At 35.7% G+C, this 21,506-nt stretch overlaps 1 protein-coding gene across 1 annotated transcript in view; it reads right to left on the bottom strand.

Annotated features, from left to right (window-relative positions):
• Positions 1 to 19,551: 19,551 nt before the first annotated feature.
• LOC143388520 (transport and Golgi organization protein 1 homolog) overlaps positions 19,552 to 21,506 on the bottom strand; it is a 40,392-nt gene continuing 38,437 nt past the window's right edge. Inside the window, exon 29 of the mRNA XM_077108132.1 lies at positions 19,552 to 20,727. Coding sequence (XP_076964247.1) covers positions 20,414 to 20,727 — 314 coding nt within the window. The 3' untranslated portion in view covers positions 19,552 to 20,413. The remainder of the gene's footprint in view (positions 20,728 to 21,506) is intronic.

The following is a 21,506-nucleotide window of genomic DNA, read 5'->3' as shown; positions in this document are numbered from 1 at the left end:
GAATAACTTGTGTACATTGATACAGCAGGAATGGAAGCCATTTATTGTAGAATAAGAGCGGTATTTATACATTTTACACAGCCTATCTAATTAGCATAAAATAGATACAGCAGTCAACCAATAAGGAATCTCCACACTTAATGGCTCACTTTTGTTACTTCACAAACCACTCCCTCTGGCATTTTGCCAGGCACCTTGCAGACTTGTTTACAGACTCTAACATTTCTCTTGCAAAATAACAGGTGCCAATCTGACTTGTTTACAGACCTTAACATTTCCCCCTTTTGTTTAATTTAAATAACGACCATAGTGTTTTTTACAGAAACACCATAAATAACCTGCTAGAAACAGAAAGGGAGGATACAAAATGTCACAATACCAAGCCAATTGATGGCTCCATGCAAGGAGCCTTTGAAAAAATTATACCAGCAATGACACCATTTGTAAAGATATCAAGTTACAATTTGTTGTAAATTATAGTTTGTTGTCTCAGTCCAGATAAAGCAGTGTCTCGATAGATTAACTCACAGACCAGGTAAATCACAGTCCAGGTAAGTTCTGCAGGCAGCTAGCTTAAGTTGTAGCAGTAGAAACAGCAACAGCTCCGAAGTCTCCTTGGGTTCTCAGCAACACTGTAAATTCTTTCACCTTTGTTTTCACCGGCACTGGGATGAAAGCAGGAACTCCGGATGGCTAAAGAATATCCTGTAACATTTCACTAAGAAAACAACCTTCTGAACAATTTAGTACATTATTTCAAGGTTTTTTACATTTGAAACAAGCCTTAATAGTGTTCATTATTCATCAGCTTCCAGGTGTGGGAGAACCAATGTAGTCACTGGCATTGGAAATGATCAAACTTCAGGAATGCCAGTAGCATCTTCTGCCAGCTGTAGCATTCCGGGCAGCCCCAGATGGCCCTGGGGAGAGTCCCAGACTCAAACTGCTTCCGGGCACAGGGAGCAAGAGCCTGCAAGACTGTGCCTCCAGGTCAGGTCTAGATTTGGGCTCGCAGTGGCGTTCTGCTCCCCCCGGGCAGGGGGGCGAGGAAGAGCTGGCAACTGACCCTTGGAAAATTCTTGCTGCGCCATGATCAGCTTGGGCACGTGGCAGCTGCCTTGTTGATTCACATATCCTCCGGTATTGAAAAGTATTCAGTAATAGCTTTTTGCTGTAACTTTTTTCCTGATAATCCTTCTTTTTCTGAACTTTCTCTTTCTTTCTGACTAGAGTTTCTGGGATTTTATCAACACATGCCCTAACTATTCTTGGTTCCACTGGGGTGCCTTTTTCCCTTATCAATTTACTTCTCACCCCTTCCATATTTTCGTCACAAAGACAATACAACATTTCAAGACAAAACAAGAGGCAAACATACTGTATCAATCTTCTCCATTTTCTCGAAATGGCCATTTTTCCTCTCGCCCTATCTGCCTAGGGACGAGAAGATTGCTCCCATCGAATCTATGGATGGGCAGCTTTTTTTGTCACTTACCCCCAAGTGTCCCGGGGCTCCCCGTAACGGGCCACCATCTGCCGCAGTCCGGCTGCAGCAAAATAACTGGGCGTGATGAATAACTTGTGTACATTGATACAGCAGGATTGGAAGCCGTTTAGTGTAGAATAAGAGCGGTATTTACACATTTTACAAAGCCTATCTAATTAGCATAAAATAGATACAGCAGTCAACCAATAAGGAATCTCCACACTTAATGGATTGCTTTTGTTACTTCACAAACCACTCCCTCTGGCATATTGCCAGACACCCTGCAGACTTGTTTACAGACTCTAACATTTCTCTGGCAAAATAACAGGTGCCAATCTGACTTGTTCACAGACTTTAACAATAAAAGAGATAAAATGGGCCTGTAGTTAATACTGCTCTGCTTCTCAAATTAGAGGCCTCCTGCCTGCCAGGGGTAGATTCTTTATGTGTACTGGACTCATGAAAAAACCCAAACACCTGTGTGCTAGTTACTGGAGGTCTTGCAACAATTCATTTGACCCAGAGGATCCCTGTTCTTACTTTATACGGGTCAGGAGCCTGACCAGAGGAAGGCAAGAGACTTCATCCAATATTACACTTCTTTTTCAACCTTTTAGATTAGGATGGACACATGGGATTTTTCTTGAGTTTCCTGGGGTGCTGAGAATGTAATTCACAGCCACACACAGGGCCAAGTGTCTGATTCAGACACAGCTTTTACAAAGCACTTTACCTCAAGGACACAGATTAGGCCTCTTCATTTCCATTTGAAACTGTTTTCTTGAGGATTCCCCAAGGAATGCCCCAAGGCAAACACCTCCCTGACATTCAGGGGAACAGAACAATAGGGAAGAAAGAAGCCTGGAGAAAAACTTGGCTTTAATTGAACACTGTGGCACTGACAGCTCCTAATCATGCAACTTGGGTTGCGATCTATCCAAGGAGGGATTCTCCAGAGAGATCCTTACCAGTCATGCTAATTTTTGAGTTTTCTGAGATGCTTGGCATTCCCTTCAGCAATACAGTCCATGGGCATGTCACACAGCATGAAGGTGATATACATCTTGGACACAAAGCCAGGAACCCCTTCAGAGAGTGGCCAAAATTCAGGAAGAATACAGGAACTTTGGATCTTGGTAGGTGTTGCCCATCTGCAAGGCAAGCAGGAGTCCATTCATAAATTGGCCATGAGGAGTCCTGCAAAGATTTCCACTAGACAGGACACATTCACGGCTGCATTCTTCTCTCTACTCTCTGTAAACACAAACCCAGTGGGATCCACTGACATAGAAAGACTCACTAGTCAACAGTCCATTTCAAACCAACCACAACATCAACAGAAAAACTTTTTTCCTTCATGTTCTCAGAACATAAGACAAAATGACAAATTGAAACACACACCCACTAAGACACACAAACCGCCCCTGTATTTGGTCTGCATCTATCCACTCTGTCCTCTGAGTAGTGGGTGAAAATATGTGCCCCAGCTGTGGCCTGCCCTGTCTCAGCTCTTGTCTCCTTGGCCGTCTCTGTGTAGTTGTCAGGAGCCTGCAATGAGCCAACACTTGTTTCTCAGGAAAGGTCCCTGTTCAGACCATTCAAGGCATTTGGCTATCCACACATCACTAGGTGCCAAGAAAGAATGACTCTGGCCTTGGTACAGACAAACAAGTGAGCCCACTGAGACTGGAACTGCCTCTGGGTGCCTTGCCTTCTGGATCCCAAGTTCAGAGAGTTCCATCACCAAGGAAGTGAGGTGAGGTCACTTCTTCAGGGAAGTGAATGAGGTCACTGCCTTGGCAACCACTTTGTCCTAACAATTGTTTCCAAGGGTCCCATGAGATGGAGGCTGCCCCACCTTCCTGTGACATTTTCACAAGACATAAAGCTCTATATACCCTAGGAGCCTGGGATCAGCAATCCACACAGGCCTGATTATGTCCATCTTCCCTGCATTGAGAAGAGAGAGGCTGATTCAGCCACATCCCTTCATCCTGACTGGGTTGTTGGCCATGGAAGAGACCTCACAGGTCCTACCTAGCTGCCTACATTTGCTCCAGGAAGCATTTTGGCATCTACCTTTGAGCTTCTCAGCAGCTGTAGGATTCCCTACATACCCGTGTGGCAAGATCAACTCAGGACCTGCTGTTATGTGAAAATAGATTGAGGGAACAGAGTATGGTTAAGGGTCATATCATGTTCGATTTGGGTTAGGAGTCATTCTGCTGGATGAATACGGGTATTGGGCAACTGGGATATTTGTAAGAATGTAAGGTGAAATGTAAGTATGAAAATAGAAAAGTAGGTAAGATCTGAAGCACAAAAGGGTGTTGGGCCCTTGATTTGGATACATAGTTTTTAATTATGTTCTGCAGAGATGAATCCTGTAAATCCATATACAATGGCATAAGATCTTGTACCTGGGACTACTGAATGTAAAAGAGAACTTCCAGTGAAATAGAGAGAGTAGGCAGGATTCCAGACTAGGGTAAGGAAGAAGAGTGAGTTTTGGATTTGGACTAAAGGCCCTTTTTGCAATCCAATGAATTTCCATTGGAGTGTAAATGGGAATGTCAGCACACAAGAAGAGTCAGTCACAACAAGGCACTTGGGGAAATAGATATCCATAGGGATGTTAGGAGATCGGGCAACGTATAAAATGAGTGATGAGATCAGGGATATTTTCAAGAGGGAGATGGGTGAATACACTATTCTAGGAAGAAACAAGTGTATACTCACTGTAGGATTGAAATTTGAAAACAATAGGCAATGCAGATGTAGATGATTTTAGTAATTCATGCCGTCATTAAAATTAGGCTTTAGTAGAAATATAAGTGTGAGTTTTGCATTTTGTGTCCAGAAGATGATGTGATGAAAAGAATACATGGAGCAGGTGACATGCATATTTCTTCCACCATTTCTGGGAGAATGTTTTGATACCCTATCATTCAGAGTTCGGGGATAAAAATAGGTGTACCCTGGGTCTACGTATATAGAGATGATGCATGAATAGACCATATGGTGAATAAAAAGTATAATAGTTTACTATTTTAAATAATGGATTGAAATGATATTTTCAAAAATACATGAAATCTGGTATTCACATACAAACATTCAATCCAAGTAGTCATACATCTACTGGTAATATTAGGGTTACTAATTACAACAAACTGTGTTTGAGTTTTGCTTCGAAAATGATATTAGTACAGTACATGGCACATCAAAAATGCTCACAAGTGTTAGCTATTTCTTATTTACATAGCAATTGCATGTGGAAGAACATTTCTTCTGATCTTTGCTCTAGATCTGTGAGCAGATGATCTAGCTGGAATAGCACAGTTTACACTGGATTGTGTGTAGTGATTTCTTTCTTATCCTTGTTAGTCTTCAGATTTTATGAATTTACTTGACTTGTTCTCATGTTACACTATGAAATTGGATATGTTAATTCTTCACTTAGAAATCTTCCTTTTAATGCATTGGCTCAATTTACAACTATCATGGTTTTATCTTTGATGCAAAAACATGCAACCTTTTTCATCTAACCTGGGAGCTATAGATGGTATGGTATTATTTTAGTATTTGATCTTCTTTTATGTTTATCATTTCTTCACTCATTGATATAGATTCTCTAGCCATTTGTTTACTAGAGCATGATAACCACTAGAACTGGAAATTCAGTCATTCATTCAATAAAATATTTCTTCAACAAAGATCTGTTTATTCCTTGTGCATACTACAAAAGGAACAGTTCCCACATCTTTCAGTATGCTTATTGTGTAGTCAGCAAGACAGAGCCAAAAGCACATGATTATGATTAGAGATGTGCACCAATGTCATAGGTTGGCAAAATGAAGGGCTGAGGGAGTTCAATAAATCTAGCCAGATTTAGGACTCACTGAGTATGTAGAATGTTGACCATGCAGAGAGAGAGAGCACATCATAGACCATTCTGAAACACCTTAAATAGGCACCTTTCTATGTAATCTATGATCTTAATTATAGTCAGCTTCCTTCATCATGGAGCACAATATTTGACATTCTACCTTGAATTAAACAAGAAATTCAGACTTGCAATCACTGCCTCCATATTAAATTATTCGAAGCATAATGATTACATTAAACCTTACTGTGTAGTCTCAGGCAAAAAGATTGTTGGTAAGGAATGTACATCAGCCCTACCATTTCAACTGAAAGATCTAGATGATCACAGGTTATAAAATTGACTCACCCCAAAGTAACAACAAGTTTAATATCAACTTGGAAACAAATAATCTTAACATCAAAAAGACTTTGAAAGCTGTAAAGCAATCGTCTTTTGACTGTCAAAAAAAGGGTAGTAAAGAGGTAAGACATAAAAGAGGTAACATTCTTGGGGGTTTTGGGGGGTGGGGTAGGGTGGGTTCTTTTTTTGTCTTTTTTGGAACTAGGGGTTGAATCCAGGATTTTGCAAATGCAAGGCAGACACTTTGCCACTGAGCTACATCCCAACCCAACATTCTTAATATATAAAGAAAAATTTTAATTGTAATAACCAAAGCCGAATACATGAGAGGAACAGACAACATGAGTGAGTGTGCACGTGTGCACACACACACACATACACACACACACACACACACACACACATTTAAAAGTACCCATTAAACATATAAAAAGATACTCAACTTTATTTTTAATAAAAAACATAAATTAAAGCTACTGTTGGTGAGTCTTAGGGGAAATAGGTACTTATTAATCACTGGTGGAAATAGAAAAATGGTACAGTTCCTTTGGAGGGAAATTGAGCATTCTCTAAGAATATATAAGTACATATTTTTTCCTTAGCAATCCCATTCCTGAGAATTTACTCTGAAGATGCACCCGCAAAATACTGGAAAAAGAGGGGGAAACACTTGCATATATACCAGATTCTCTGTTGAGGTGTTTTTTATAATGATAAAAAGTTAGAAATAATGTAACTGCCATATGAAGATTGACTGAATAAACTATGATACATAGGATGCTGTAGAAAATAATTCAGAAAATCTCCATGAACTAATGAGTGATTTTTCAAAATATATTATTAGCAGAATTTATCAAGGTAGTTCACATTAGCAGATTAAGGGGAAAGATTTCATAATGTTGTCAACAATGCAGGAAAAGTTCCCAGTTAAGTTTGAAATACAGCCTTGATTTTAAACAATTCTTGGCAAAGAACAGAAAAACATCCTTAACTTGATAAAACATGGCTACATGACATTTACAGCCCAAAATCATTTAATGATGAATTTGAACAAAACAAGAGTGTCTATTACTTCTTTTCATCAGAATTGTTTTGGAAGCCCTAGCTACTGCACTAGGATAAGAAAAATGAAATATAAAAGGGGGATGTTCTTTATTTGCATATTTATGAATATATAGAGAATATGCAAAAAAAAACCTATTCATAACTCATTAATAAGATAATGCGGTTTCTGGATATAAAATCTGTACAGACAAATCAATTCTATCTCAAACAAGTAATAGTTGCTTAGAAAATGAACTATTATAATATTTATAGTAGTATTAAATAATATCAAGGACCTTATTATAAATTCAACAAAATAAATATAAGAATTTTATGTAGAAAATAAACCTTTGTTGAAAGAAAGAAAAGAATATCAAAAGGAAAAGGAAACTGAAGTAATCTTGAAATTAGGGAAAAAGATGGAAGAGTGACTTAATAATTGTTATGGTTGGTGAGATGTTTAATTGTACGTTCTCTTTTACTTTTTTCATTTCTCTTGATTGAATTGTTTATGAGAATGCATTTTATAAAAAACAGTGAAGTCATTATTCTTTTTTTCATTTGTTCATAATAGTTATTCTTGACATTAGATTCATTTGGACTAATTATAAATGCATGGAATATAATTTGCTCCAATTCAGTCCCTTCACCCTCCCCATCCTCCCTCCCACTGTTCCCTTTGATCCACTTTACTGATCTATTTATTTACATTTTTAAGAATTAGTATCTTATAGATATTCAAAATGATGAGTTTCATTATAGTATATTCACATATGTGCATTGGAAAGTTAGTTTGGGTTCATTCCACAGTTTTTCCCTACCCATTCCCCATTCCCTTCTTTTTCTTTGATTTTATTTTTTTTAAATACACGACAATGGAGTGTATTACAATTCTTATTACACATATAGAGCACAATTTTTTATATCTTTGTATAAAGCATATTCATGCCAATTCACGTTATACATGTACTTGTTTTTTTTTGCATTACAATTCTTATTACACATATATACCACAATTTTTCATATCTCTGTTTGTATATATAGTAGATTGACAGCCAATTTGTGTCTTCAGACATGTACTTTGGATAATGATGTCCATCACATTCATTCCACATTCATTAGGAGGCTAATCCCCTGCCTCCTCCCTTTCCCTCACTCCCCCCTTCCCTATCTAGAATCCATCTATTCATCCCATGTTCCTCCTCCCTACCCTATTATGAGTGAGCCTCCTTATATCAGAGAAAACATTTGGCATTTGTTTTTTGGGGATTGGCTAACTTCACTTAGCATTATCTTCTCCAATGCCATCCATTTACCTGCAAATGCCATGATTTTATTCTCTTTTAAAAAAGTTCATTGTGTATATATGCCACATTTTTAAAAATCCATTCATCCACTGAAGGGCATGTAGGTTGGCTCCACAGTTTAGCTATTGTGAATTGTGCTGCTATAAACATTGATGTGGCTGTGTCCCTGTAGTATGTTGTTTTTAAGTCCTTTGAGTATAGTCCAAGGAGAGCAATAGCTCAGTCAAATGGTGGTTCCATTCCCAGATTTCCAAAGAATCTCCATACTTCTTTCCAGATTGGCTACACCAATTTGCAGTCCCACCAGCAACGTATGAGTATGCCTTTTTCCCCACATCCTTGCCAACACTTATTGTTGTTTGTCTTCATAATAGCTGCCATTCTGATTAGAGTTGTATCTTAGTTTTGATTTGCATTTCTCTGATTGCTAGAGATGTTGAAAATTTTTTCATATATTTGTTGATTGATTGTATATCCTCTTCTGAGAAGTGTTTGTTCAAGTCCTTGGCCCATTTTTTGATTGGGTTACTTGTTTTTTCAGTGCTTAGCTTTTTGAGTTCTTTATATACCCTAGAGATTAGTGCTCTATCTGATGTGTGAAGGGTAAAGATTTTCTCCCAGGATGTAGGCTCTCTGTTCACCTCACGGATTGTTTCTTTTGCTGAGAAAAAACTTTTTCGTTTGAATCCATCCCATTTATTGATTCCTGGTTTTAATTCTTGTGCCATAGGAGTCTTATTAAGGAAGTTGGGGCCTAACCCATATGATGAAGATTAGGGCCTACCTTTTTCTTCTGTTAGACACAGAGTCTCTGGCTTAATTCCTAGGTCCTTGATCCATTTTAAGTTAAGTTTTGTGCATTGTGAGAGTTATGAGTTTAATTTCATTTTGTTGCATATGGATTTCCAGTTTTCCCAGCTCCATTTGTTGAAAATGCTATCTTTTTTCCAGTGCATGTTTTTGGCACCTTTGTCTAAAATAAGATGATTGTAATTTTGTGGGTTAGTCTCTGTGTCCTCAATTCTGTAACATTGGTCTACCATTCTGTTTTAGTGCCAATACCATGCTGTTTTTGTTACTATTGCTCTGTAGTATAGTTTAAGGTCTCATATAGTGATAGCGATACTCCCTGCTTCACTCTTCTTGCTAAGGATTTCTTTAGCTATTCTTGGTCTCTTATTTTTCCAGATGAATTTCATGATTGCTTTTTCTATTTTTATGAGGAATGCCATTGAGATTTTGTTTGGAATTGCATTAAATCTATATAGTGCTTTTGGTAGTATGGTCATTTTGATAATATTAATTCTGCCTATCCCAAGAGCAAGGTAGATCTTTCCAGAAATAGTAAATAAATTCGGCAAAGGAGCAGGATATAAATCAACACCCATAAATCAAAGGCATTTCTGTATATCAGTGACAAAGCCTCTGAGAAGGAAATGAGGAAAACTGCCCCATTTACAGTAACCTCAAAAAAATAAGATACTTGAGAATCAACGAAAGAAGTCAAAGATCTATACAATGAAAACTACAAAACCCTAAACAGAGAAATCAGAAGAAGATGGAAAGATCTACACATTCCCTTCTTAAAAGGAGAAAGGGAGGGGGAGGGAGGGAGAGGGGGAAAAATATGATAGCCCAAAGGGTGGGGTTTTGGCTTGCTGAGAACTTCTAACTGAAGGAGATTGGAATCCTGAAAGCAACCTCAGAAGCAAAGCCTCTGTCCTCCTCCTGCTCTCCTGTCCTTCACCCTTCTCTCCCAAAGCCTTCTCTCATAAAACCTAGAAAGCTCTCTCTCTCTCTCTCTCTCTCTCTCTCTCTCTCTCTCTCTCTCTCTCTCTCCTCTACCCTCCCTGCTATTCCCTTCCTGTCCCCTTACCCTCCCTTACCCCCTCCCTTAAAAACCCTCATTCCAGATAGGACCTGCCTTAGGTCCCGAAGGAAAGAAGGCTATACAGAGAGGCCAAGAAGAATCTGACCAGACAGGGCTTGCTAGGACCCTGGCAGCCTTTTACCATTAGCTCACACCCCCTTTCCAGTCATTTCTACATGGCCATCCATTCTTCATGGAACATAAACATAAAAACAGGAGTTTTCCCTGGATCTGTAGGTCTTTATTTCTGAAGGCTTTTAGGTCAAATAAACTTCTATTAAATAAATGTTGTGATTTTTAAAATGTAAAGACATATACTAGCTCATAAATTAGAAGAAGTAATTTATAAAGATAGACTCTTTCTGAAACTCATCTGAATTTTTATTGCAGTTCCTGGACCTCTTAAACAGCTATAGAATTAAGATACTGTATTAGTGATAAGAGGATAAACAGTTCGGTAAGACAGAAAACTCAGAAAGTGATTGCCACATGATTTATGATTGAGGTGGGACTGCAGATCAGTGGTGGAAAATGTCAGTCTTTTTAATAAGTAGTGCTGAGACAATTGAGTATTTATGTGAAACTGAATGAAATTAAAGCTCCTACTATACACCATAGACAATAATTCTGTGTGACATATAGAATTAAGTGTGAATGGCAAAACAATAAAATGCTTTCAAGATAATACCTTTATGATTTTGGAGTGGGGTAAGTTTTCTTAAATATAACATAAAAAGCACTGATTGTAAAGGAAGATATTAAGAAATTTGATATTACTAGCAGTAAGTATTTATCATAATCAGAAGACACCATGGCAGACAAAAGTCATTCTTAACATTCAAAACTAATACTTGGTGTTAGAAGTTAGCAACCGTTGCTATCTTTTGGAAGAGTGAATTGGATAGGGTGTGGGGAAGGACACTCCCAGGAGGCTGATCATATCTTTCCTAGATCTGATGCTAGTTATACAGGTGTATTCACTTTGTGAAAGTTCAGCAAACTGTGCTGACAATTTGTACATTTTAAAATGTATATGCTCTACTTCAACAAAAAGTCTTTATAAAAGAAAACTACTAAGAAGCTATTTGTAAAACATTTGTCTAGCAAAAAAATAGAGACCTCCTACAGCTGAATGAGATAGACATCTCAATAAAAAATCGAGCAAAATATTTGAACACACTTCAGAAAAGAGGAAATCATTTATTTGATTTATTCAAAAAGGTGCTCAACCTTATTAATCTTCAGAGGAATGCAAATTAAAATGATTGATCTCTTTATACCAAAATTGGCTAACATGAAGAATCTGAGAAAACAGTACCTAATGAGGAAGTGGAGCAATGGGAACACTACTGCACTTGGGCTAGGAATAAAAATTGGCACAACCACCTTGGGAAATGGATTGTTGTTACATAGGAGGTATGGAGGTAATATGCCAGGTGACTTAGTGATTCCTCTGTTTCAGAAATGGGTGCTTATGGGCACCAGAAGATGTTCAGAAGAGTATTTATAATAGCCTTGTTAACTATATCCAAACAGTTGAAGTAATTCAAATATCTATCAACACAAGAATTTGTACATAAACTGTAGCATATTTATACAGCCATGTACTACATAATAGAATGAACTTTTCTGCAGAAAAATTCATATATAATATACATACATGTGAATATGTATGTATATAAATATAAATGTATACATATTCACATTTTTCATAAAATTTCAGAGGTGTTTCTTAGCTCTCTGAAGTTCATCCCAGATGTCCAGGTACAAGCCCCTCTTGGAAAAGTACCCTCATTTGTCAATCAAAGAAGATGCATAAAAGGTATTATGCATATATTTAATGATATCAGCCTGAGCCCATTTAGGTTTGTTAATGCAACAGTGGAATGCAGCCTCCAGGCCTTCCCATTCTTGCATTTGTCTGTATTGTCTTCATATTTGTTTAAATTAGAAAGTAATACATTTTTAACAGCATTGTTGAGGTATAATTTGTATATCATAACATTTCCCTTCTGTAAGAATAAAATTCATTGATTTTTGACACCTCTATAGAGTTTTGCATCTGTCATCACTATACAAGTTCAGAACATTCCCATCACCTCCCAAAATTTCCTCAAGCCACATTTGCCATCAATCAAATGTGTATTTTCAAATATAGTGTGTTGATTGCTTCCTTTATTTCAAATAACTAATCATTAAAAGTAGCATAACACATTGATGAATAGAAACTTGAAAAACATTAACCAAAATCTTTTGTTAAATGTATTTTGAGGTTCTGTATACATACTTGATTAAAATCAGCTTATTTGCATCTGTCCTCTATTGGTAGTTTCGAAAAAGGGAACATACTGAACAGTTGATTTCTTTCTTCATATGTTCTTGGTGGGTGAATGTTGTCATGTTGTTCTGGGTGGGTTTTTAGTTTTAAAAATTTTAGTTGGTTTTGGGGAAAATGTTCAGTTATACAAATGGCCCTTTTATATGGCAGTCTGTATAGTACTAATTTCTGAGAATAAATCATACAAAATAGAATAAAGAATAGAAGTTAGACTATATAGTTAAATTAAAACATAAATATCAAATTGTAAATTATTCTTTATTAGGAGTAACTAAAGGAAAGAATGTATTGATCAACTCTGATATTAAATGTCTCAGACTTTAGAACAGAATAACAAGTATTTTAAAAGCTTTTCTTGTCTTTGTTCTACCACTTCATATTAAGATGCTGAGTATAATATAGAAGTACATATGGAATATAAATATTATGTGAGCATATTATACTATTATGTATAATTGGGCTTCCTCAAGTGATGTTTTTAACAAACTTTTATTATACATACTATACACTATTATTATAGAAATTATTATTTCTGCTTAAAGGTGATTGTATGGTTGGGAAATGCAGATATATTATGTGTAAAATTAAATATTTTTCTAAAAAAGTATAAATCAGATGTTCATGAATTTTGGAAATAAAAATACATAATGCCTAGCTAGTTCTTAAGAGGTAGGCTATATCTTCTGTTTGTCAAAGTATTTACTCTGAATTATTGGTGGAGCTAACTTTTATTGAGGTTTCTCTGTTGCCAGGTACTTTATTACCAAGGTTGCCATCAGAACCGGGAATGACATTACTCACTATCAGGATTGAGAAAATTGGTCTGAAAGACGCTGGACAGTGCATTGATCCCTATATTACAGTTAGTGTAAAGGGTAAATAACTGGCAAATTGCATTATGCTTTTTCTTATATGGGACAAAGTTTTTGACAGGGGATGGTGTTTTATATGTGACAACTTACTTTAATGCATTCTATAATGAGGCAAAATCCTAGAAGAGATCATAACAGAACACAGTTCTGAAAGACTTACAAAATATATTTCCTACTTGCTTTTGAGTTTGTATAGATTTTTGCTCTTCAGATTCCAGCTAATGTGCAGACTAAACATACACATTGTCCTTAACAGCAGCTACAGCCTTCAGGATGTAGATTAACAATAGCACTTCTCACCTTCCATGGGTGTGTAGTTTTCTACACAAAGCCTCATGTCCTGTTTTCCCATCTCTCCTGCTTCAGCCCCTCTTCTTCCTGTGCTACTGAGGTATCTACATAGGTGAGTCCTACAGAGGCAGATGAAAATCAGGGGACAGGGAAGTAGGGTGCATCCATAACATCCATGCCCTGAAAGCAATCCCGTGGGATGATGATATGATTAAGGAATAAATTATACCATTTTACAGAAATAACTATAATTAGTACAAATGGCTTATTTTAATCTGTAGTTTTGCACCAAAGGAACAGATCGGTGCTGAAATTAAATGGAGGAACTTTTATCAATTGCAGAAATAAAGTCAGATCCATGGGTTAATTAGTGCAAATTAAAAGAAAAATGTGACCACAAAGAAAAAGATTTATTTAAAGAACATAATCCACAGCACTAATACTGGTACACTTTTAAATTCCGATGTTACCACTTATCAAATATATAGTATACTGGAAAATATTTACATCGTTTGATAGACCATTTGTAAAACTGCATACTCATTCAGAAAGTATACTTAAAACACAAAAATATTTAATGATGTTGTAAATGTTAAGTTACCTTTGCATATGTTAAACTGAAATATTTTTATGTAAATATTTTTTAACTATTAAATGTACTAAATTGTTTTTGAGCTTTTTGAGACACATAAATGAATAACACATAAACACTGAGAAGTTATTAAATGAGTCCATGTTGAGTTTCATTAAACTGAGATTTTAAAACACAGAAAATTAAAACTATATATAACGTACCATCTGGTTGTTGTAAATTCAGGGTATGTTGTAAACAGTATAACCAGAATTTAGATAATATATATGAAAAATTATTCATTAACAAAAGGGTTTTTGTTGGCTGTTCTCATCCATTTTTGGTTCTTAACAGGGAAATTATGATAAGGTTAGGTTTAAAGGCTTTTCTAAATAAGCCATATACTTGATCAAAGTTAGAAATTGGTGGCAGAGCTCCATTGTGGCAAATTATATTCCCTAAGGAAAACATGTTTGTTCTTTTTACCACTTCATTATGAAGATCAAGTTTTGTCCACTTGGCCATGTAAAGGCTTCCTTGTCCCCTTCATGAGGACTCCTATCCAGTCTATATTCATTTCTCTCCACATACCCCATGAACTTCAACAACTCTCACATACTTGCTCACACCAAATAGGAATTTCTTAGCCTGAGAATCTCCTCTCAGCTCTTTCCATGCCTCTTTAGGAACTGTAACCTTTGCAGTTTCTAGATTTTCCGTCTGTATATGTGAATGCTCATAAGCAGAAACTTATTTGTTTCTCCAGATCTGAATGGCATAGATTTAACTCCTGTGCAAGATACTCCTGTGGCTTCAAGAAGATAAGATAAATATGGTCATTTTAATGTGGACATTGAGCTCCAGAAGCATATTAAAAAATTAACCAAAGGTTTGTAATTATCAGTTACTGACTTCTTAAGGACTTCTTAAGGAAAGTACTTATCTGGGTTTGTGTTGATAGTGTACTTAAAACAAGATCTTATTTCACATAGTTATGAATATTGACTTAAAGTCAAATCAACAATTTTTTTTTTAAAATATGAGAATTAGCAGTTGCATTATCTAGTTGTGTAATAATGTGGTTAAATATTATTTGACAGGGAAGTATTTCTCATAATACAGAGTTAAGGAAAGCAGGTTCTCTAATAATTACCTTAAGTCCTTTTAGGAACCTAATGATTACTTTCTAACAGTTAAGAAATTATTTTTTTTCTTTCAATAAGATGCATTGGGTAAAAAGATACTATAACTGGCAGTTAGTTTGTAAGAATATGGAAAGGACAATCTGGGCATGGTGGTTTCAGGAGGGAGAGAAATAAAATATCAAAGGAACTCTTTTAAATTTCTATTGTAATATAGGTGCTTATTGAAACCATTTCTATAGGTACTGCTGATACTTAAGTAACTTCTGTTTTTCTTGTGGTATTTAATATTTTATATTCTTTGGTAGTTTATGATTCTACCTGTGTACATAACTTACATTCTTGCTATACAATTTTGTTGTACTTTGTAGAATTAAATGATATGGAGAAATGTCACTCAGACATGGTAGAAGAGCTTGGAGTGACAGCCACAGTGAGTTATCAACAGTTGTGTCATCTGACTGTTTGACACATGTTACTTTGTAAAATCATAGGCTTCTGGTGACACATAAGAAATGTGTAGTCTCTGGCTTATGTGGTTTGTTTTAATTCCTTAGGTGCAGCTATCTTCTTTGAATTCAAATACTACAAGCCTAAAAAAAGGTTTACCAGCACCAAGTGTTTTGCTTTCATGGAGATGGATGAGATTAAACCTGGGCCAATTGTAATAGAACTGTAAGTGACATACATATAGGATTCATACTGTACTAATGGTTACTAGTTCATGTTTCTTCTTAGTCCCTCTTATCTAGAATGTAACATTGGAGTAAATCAATCATCAAAGTATTTTAAACAATCATCTTTCTATTGTGGTTACAGATACAAGAAACCCACTGACTTTAAAAGAAAGAAATTGCAGTTTTTGACCAAGAAACCACTTTATCTTCATCTACATCAAACTTTGCACAATGAATGATTCTGACATGAGTAATGTGGAATTTCTGTGAATTATACCACTCAGTAGAAACCATCATAGCTCTGGGTAGCATATTCATCCTTCAGGAGGCAGGAAGTGAGCCGTACCTATAGGCCAGTGAGTCCACTGCAAAGCTGTACCACAGAACTAAAGTCCTGCACCTCATTGTTATGACTCCTTTGGATACAAGGTTTATTGTAGATTTTGAAACATGTTTTTACTTTTCTATTAATTCTGCAATTAATAGTCTTTTTCCTAATTTACCACTGTTCCTACCCTGCTTCCTGGAACAATACTGATGTAGTAGGTATGCTCATCTTCAAACTTTAAAATACAGCAATAAGAATGTGCTAGAGTTTACACATTTGCTCACTTTTGCTCCAATATGGTCTTTTGATTTGAATTAACTTCAAACTTTTGAATTGAATTGGGTAGGATAGTTCCAGATTGCTTTGAAAGGAAATTGGATCAGTTATGGTCTGTCTTATAGGCTGTTCCTTAGAGCTGGACTAAATTCACCCTTATCTGATAGTTCTACTTAGAAATAGTGTGCCTTGACCAGATCAATATCTTATAGGGGAGTGCCCCCCAGATTGTAGCTGTGATTTTTTTCCAGATGACCAGATTGTTTTTCTGAAAGTAAGCATATTTTTAGTCATGTTGATTAGTTGTTCTACATCACATTGCTATTGTTTCTAGGGTTAACATTAATGATTCTAGGGTTAACATTAAAACCATCTCTCTCAGAATAATTACAAATTTTTGGGTGGGTTTAAATCATGTCATCTAAATATAATTGAGTCAGATGCTAATGAGATACTGCAGGAACAACTGCTGTTTTTCTGACAACTGATAGTGAAACCTTAAAACCTGCATACCTTGTCTTTATAAAGTGATGGGTATGCAAAATCTGGAAAGATATTCTATTTTTTTTAAATATAGGTAGATACAACTGCCATTTATTTCCTATTTAGATATATTGACATTCATATGAAAATATGCAGATCATTAGCCTATTGTAATTTCACCATTTACATTACTTTTAACTTAATGATGAGACATAAATAAATCTTTCATAGTACACAAGGTGGATATTTGATACACAGAACATAAAAGTTTTGTGAGGAGCTTTTTTGTGGGTTACATGTAGAACCCATGTATTTTAATATTCACTATTTTAAATGAACAATGCATGAAGGGAATGCAATACTTGGCCTATTTTTAAACTAGTGTAAACCCTAATCATACCATCTGTTTGCTTTTTAAAACGAATAACAGTTATTTTAGCCCTTGCACTTCAAGAGATCTAGTCTTTAATTTTTCAGTTGTCTGTTAGGTCAATTTTGTTTACTAGATGAATGTTAATAAAACTATATGAGGCTGAAAAAATTCTCAACCAAATTTAGTCTTTTCTTTCATCTGGATTGGGTTAATTTCACAAGTGCAAAAATAGTTCAGTTTACAGTAGTTCTAGGAAATGAAGAATTTGCCTTAATAAAATGTTCACTCAACTGAAACTCTGAGTAGTCAAAATTTCCAGACTGTAAACTTCTCAAGAGAAGGGCCTCATCTTCTCCATGTCATGCTTTCCAAGGTGCTTGGCAGCAATCTGTACCCTGTGGAGTACTCAGTACCTTTTTGTTTGATGTTACTGATGTTGAAGTTGCTCCCTTAAAATCTACTATTAAAATGTAGCAAAACTGATACATTGTTCTTTCTGTTTTTTCATAGACTATAAAACATGTATATCAAAGTGATAATTAAAAAAAAAACACCTTTTTTTGTAGATGGACACAGTACCTTTATATTTATATGTGGTGCTGAGGATCAAACCCAGTGCCTCACAGGCAACCCCAGCCCCTCAAAGTGATAATTTATATGAAGAAACATTTAGCATCCTTCACATAAGAATGCTTTTTTTAACCTCTATTTATTTATGTGATGCTGAGGATTAAACCCAGGGCCTTGCCTGTGCTAGGCAAGTACTCTACCACTGAGCCACAACCCCAGCTGCCACTAAAGAATGGGGTTATATGAAAAAAAAAAAAGAGGATGCTTTGTAGGAATGTCTTTCATCAGCATTAAACAAACTTAAATTGAACATTGTCATTAGCTTAGCTTTAATTCAGACCTGAATGATCAAACCTCCCCCGCCAAAAAAGGTGGTTTTATCTTGAAGCAATTAACACAAAACAATCTGTATCTCACAAATTAGTTGTTTAAATTTACTTTCTAGTGTGGAAGGGGATGAGTCACTGGACAATAATTACAAATATAGCAGTAATACTTTCAGGTTGAAACACTACTGCTTCACAAATGAAATGATTTTAGTAACTAAACTCAAACACAATTTGCTGGAGAGGACTTCTAAAACTTTTGAGATACAAAAGTATAATTGAATCAAGGGACAGTATTCTCTCACAACTGGTATATGGGCAGCTACCTTGGGCTTTGCTACAGAAGTGGTACAATCAGATGGATGTAAGGAGAGGCAACTATGGGTGGGTTCAGAACTGCTCAGATAAACTACGTAGAATGCATTATAGCTTACTAATAGAATAAGTACAAAAAAGGCTTTAGAGGGAAAACTACTGTTGCTTTGAATAAAAAAATAAATCTGGCTTTCCTTGAAAATCTATCTTCCTAGCTGACATCACCTTTATTTAAATGCTATTTTAAAATTAGAAGTTATAGTAACTTCAGCATTGCCTTGTGTCCTGTAGAGGTTGAAAGATACATTCAAAATTGGTGTTTGTGACTTAAATTTTATTTTACATGGTTAAAAATGGCATAAGCTATTATATGGTTTTCCTCTTACACACAGCTGCTGCTTCTGATATTAAATGGAGGCTATGTAGATTGAATTCTTCCTAATGGACTCATTCTTTTTGATTCTGAGTCATCTTCAGAAGTTTAGAGATTTTGTTTCACACTGAAGCTTTTTCCCCTATTTTGAGAATACTTAGGGGACATAAAAAGAACAATGATATATTCTAGGTTTCAACAATCCTATTACTTTCTAGTAAAGAATAGAAGAATATGGTCTAGCAGTAAACAGAAGTACCAGGCTTTTATAATTTTATTTAAATCTTAAACCTCTTAAAATGTACTGTTAAAATTGCTGTAATTAAAATTACAGCTCTGGAGAGCTAGTTGTTAGGAACATTGTTTTAAAGACAGTAGTTACAGATTCAGGACTTGCTTTAATTGATTTTTAAATAAAATATATTTGAGTATCTGTTAAAAAAAAAGAATTTAATTCAGCCCATAGTTGCTGATTAAAGACATTATAAGCCTTAGAGTTTCATTCATTCTTTCTCAGAGGATTATACTTTTCTAATTTTTTTATCATATTCCTTGAAAATCAGTGGCAAGGTATGGGAAAGAGAAGAGTGTGTGTGTACATTTTTTTTAAAGAAATTTCCTTATTATTTTTTTTTAAATTAATTTTTATTGTTGGTTAATTTCCTTACTTTTTATAGACACAACATACCACCCTATATTTTACTGTTATAATGCAATAATGGCAAAAGCAGTAGAACTTCAGGCCAAACAACTCTTGCTACTAATGTAAACTCATTTTCAGAAAACCATTCTCACATGAACAGTGGTTAGAAAAAAGTACATGAATGTGCTACAAAAATAGAGCCACAAGACTTCTCACAAGTAAAAGAAATTCCTCTGTATAAGTCCACAGTTGACCAAGGTCCAGCCTCCTTAACAGTGAGCAACAGGAAATATGCTGCCAAGTCACCATCTTCAGTTCTGAGAGTGAGTTTACATGCTTCCCCAATGGCACAAAGTCTCATGACGATCCAATGAATCAACAGACACTTGGGAAATATTAATAAACAATTTTTTATGAACTATTACAACAAAGAACTTCAGCAAGAAGGAAAATGAAGTTTATGATCTTTGAGTAAACATTTTTAGCGTAACAGTCTCTGTGACCAGATATTTAAAGAGAAAAATCAAGGTTATAAAACACCATTTCTCTGTTATCAACTGGAATACACTAAAAATAGGATAATGGAAATACATGTTCTTAAAGCATTTCCACAGGAAATGTCCATAATTATGACATTCTAAATCATTTAGCAATTGTATATGCTACATTAACTAAAACAAAGGTATTCCTTATTGCACGTTTTAAAGTTGGAAGGATACTCTAGTTTAAGTGGGGGATATTTAGGGGGAAAATATTTTGTCTCCAAATGTATACTGCACCAAGGCAGCTTCATTCTAAAAACATAAGGCATTTAAAATAAACTTTTATATATTCAAGCCAATAATCCTTCAACACAATGAATAGTTCATAGTCCACTTTCTGACTAAGTGTCAGAGGTTAATTTTATGGGCCCTGTTTTAAGGCCTGTGAACAGCCCTCACTACTCTGAGAATCGGGTGTAGGTGGAGGTTCATCTTTAAAGCCTGAAGACATTAAGTCTTTTGCAGCAGGTGGTGGCCCATAGTCTTGGGGACCATGAGTTGGAGGTGGTAATGGGGCACCAGGAATGAAGTACTCTCTTGGGCCAAATGAGCCTAAAGGTCTAAATGGTGCAGGTCCTGGAAAAAAATCACGAGGGTCAAAAGGCAAATCCCATTGTCCAGGTGGAACACCTGGTGCATATTCTCTGAAGCCTATTGGTGGACGCATACAAGGACCTGGAAAATAAAAAGGAAGTGATGTAAATACCCAGAAATTTCTGAACTTGGGTGATTTCAAGTATGTTAATATAGTCTTTAATTTCTCCCAAGCCTAGAACATCAACTGGTGAACATCCTGACTTGCCAGATGAGGCAAACTGAAATAGAACAAGTTTAGGTTATAGCCTGGCCAACCAGCCATGAAGCAACATATTAAGGATTTAAACATGGCTCTACCTAGCTCCAGGCTTATCTTTTTTCTTTCCCTACTATATAATTGCAGAATTATTTCTATCTCAAAAGAGCTCCATTTATATTTGGAAGTACTATATTACCATGACAAGATGATAGATTATGAAATAAGAACTTTACTACATCAAAGAAATTTTGATAAAAGGAAATCCCACTATTTATTATTGTATCCATTAAAAATTCATGAAGTATTTCAGCATGGACTTTACACATGCCATCAGAATCAAGGTGCATGCCCCCTGGAAAAGGCCTTCCACAGCCACCTAATTAAATCAGCAACATTTATTAGGTCACTGTTAAATCCTCCTCTTTAACACTTCCCTCTGACTTTTCTCAAGGTAAGGAGGGTTTGACTTTTCCTTTTATATATTCTATAACCTACTTCTTATGCTTCCATTATGGGTGATTACAAACTTTATGTTATAGGATTTTCATATCTGTGACAAAATTTTAAGTTATGGCATGTGTCTCATCCACCTTTCCATCTATTGCAGTGCATATCAACATATTTTCAACAAACATCTGCAGAAGTAATATTTGTGGCT

This window comes from Callospermophilus lateralis, unplaced genomic scaffold (genome assembly GCF_048772815.1).
Source record: "Callospermophilus lateralis isolate mCalLat2 unplaced genomic scaffold, mCalLat2.hap1 Scaffold_161, whole genome shotgun sequence".
Taxonomy (NCBI): domain Eukaryota; kingdom Metazoa; phylum Chordata; class Mammalia; order Rodentia; family Sciuridae; genus Callospermophilus; species Callospermophilus lateralis.
This window is presented reverse-complemented; position numbering and strand designations above follow the sequence as displayed.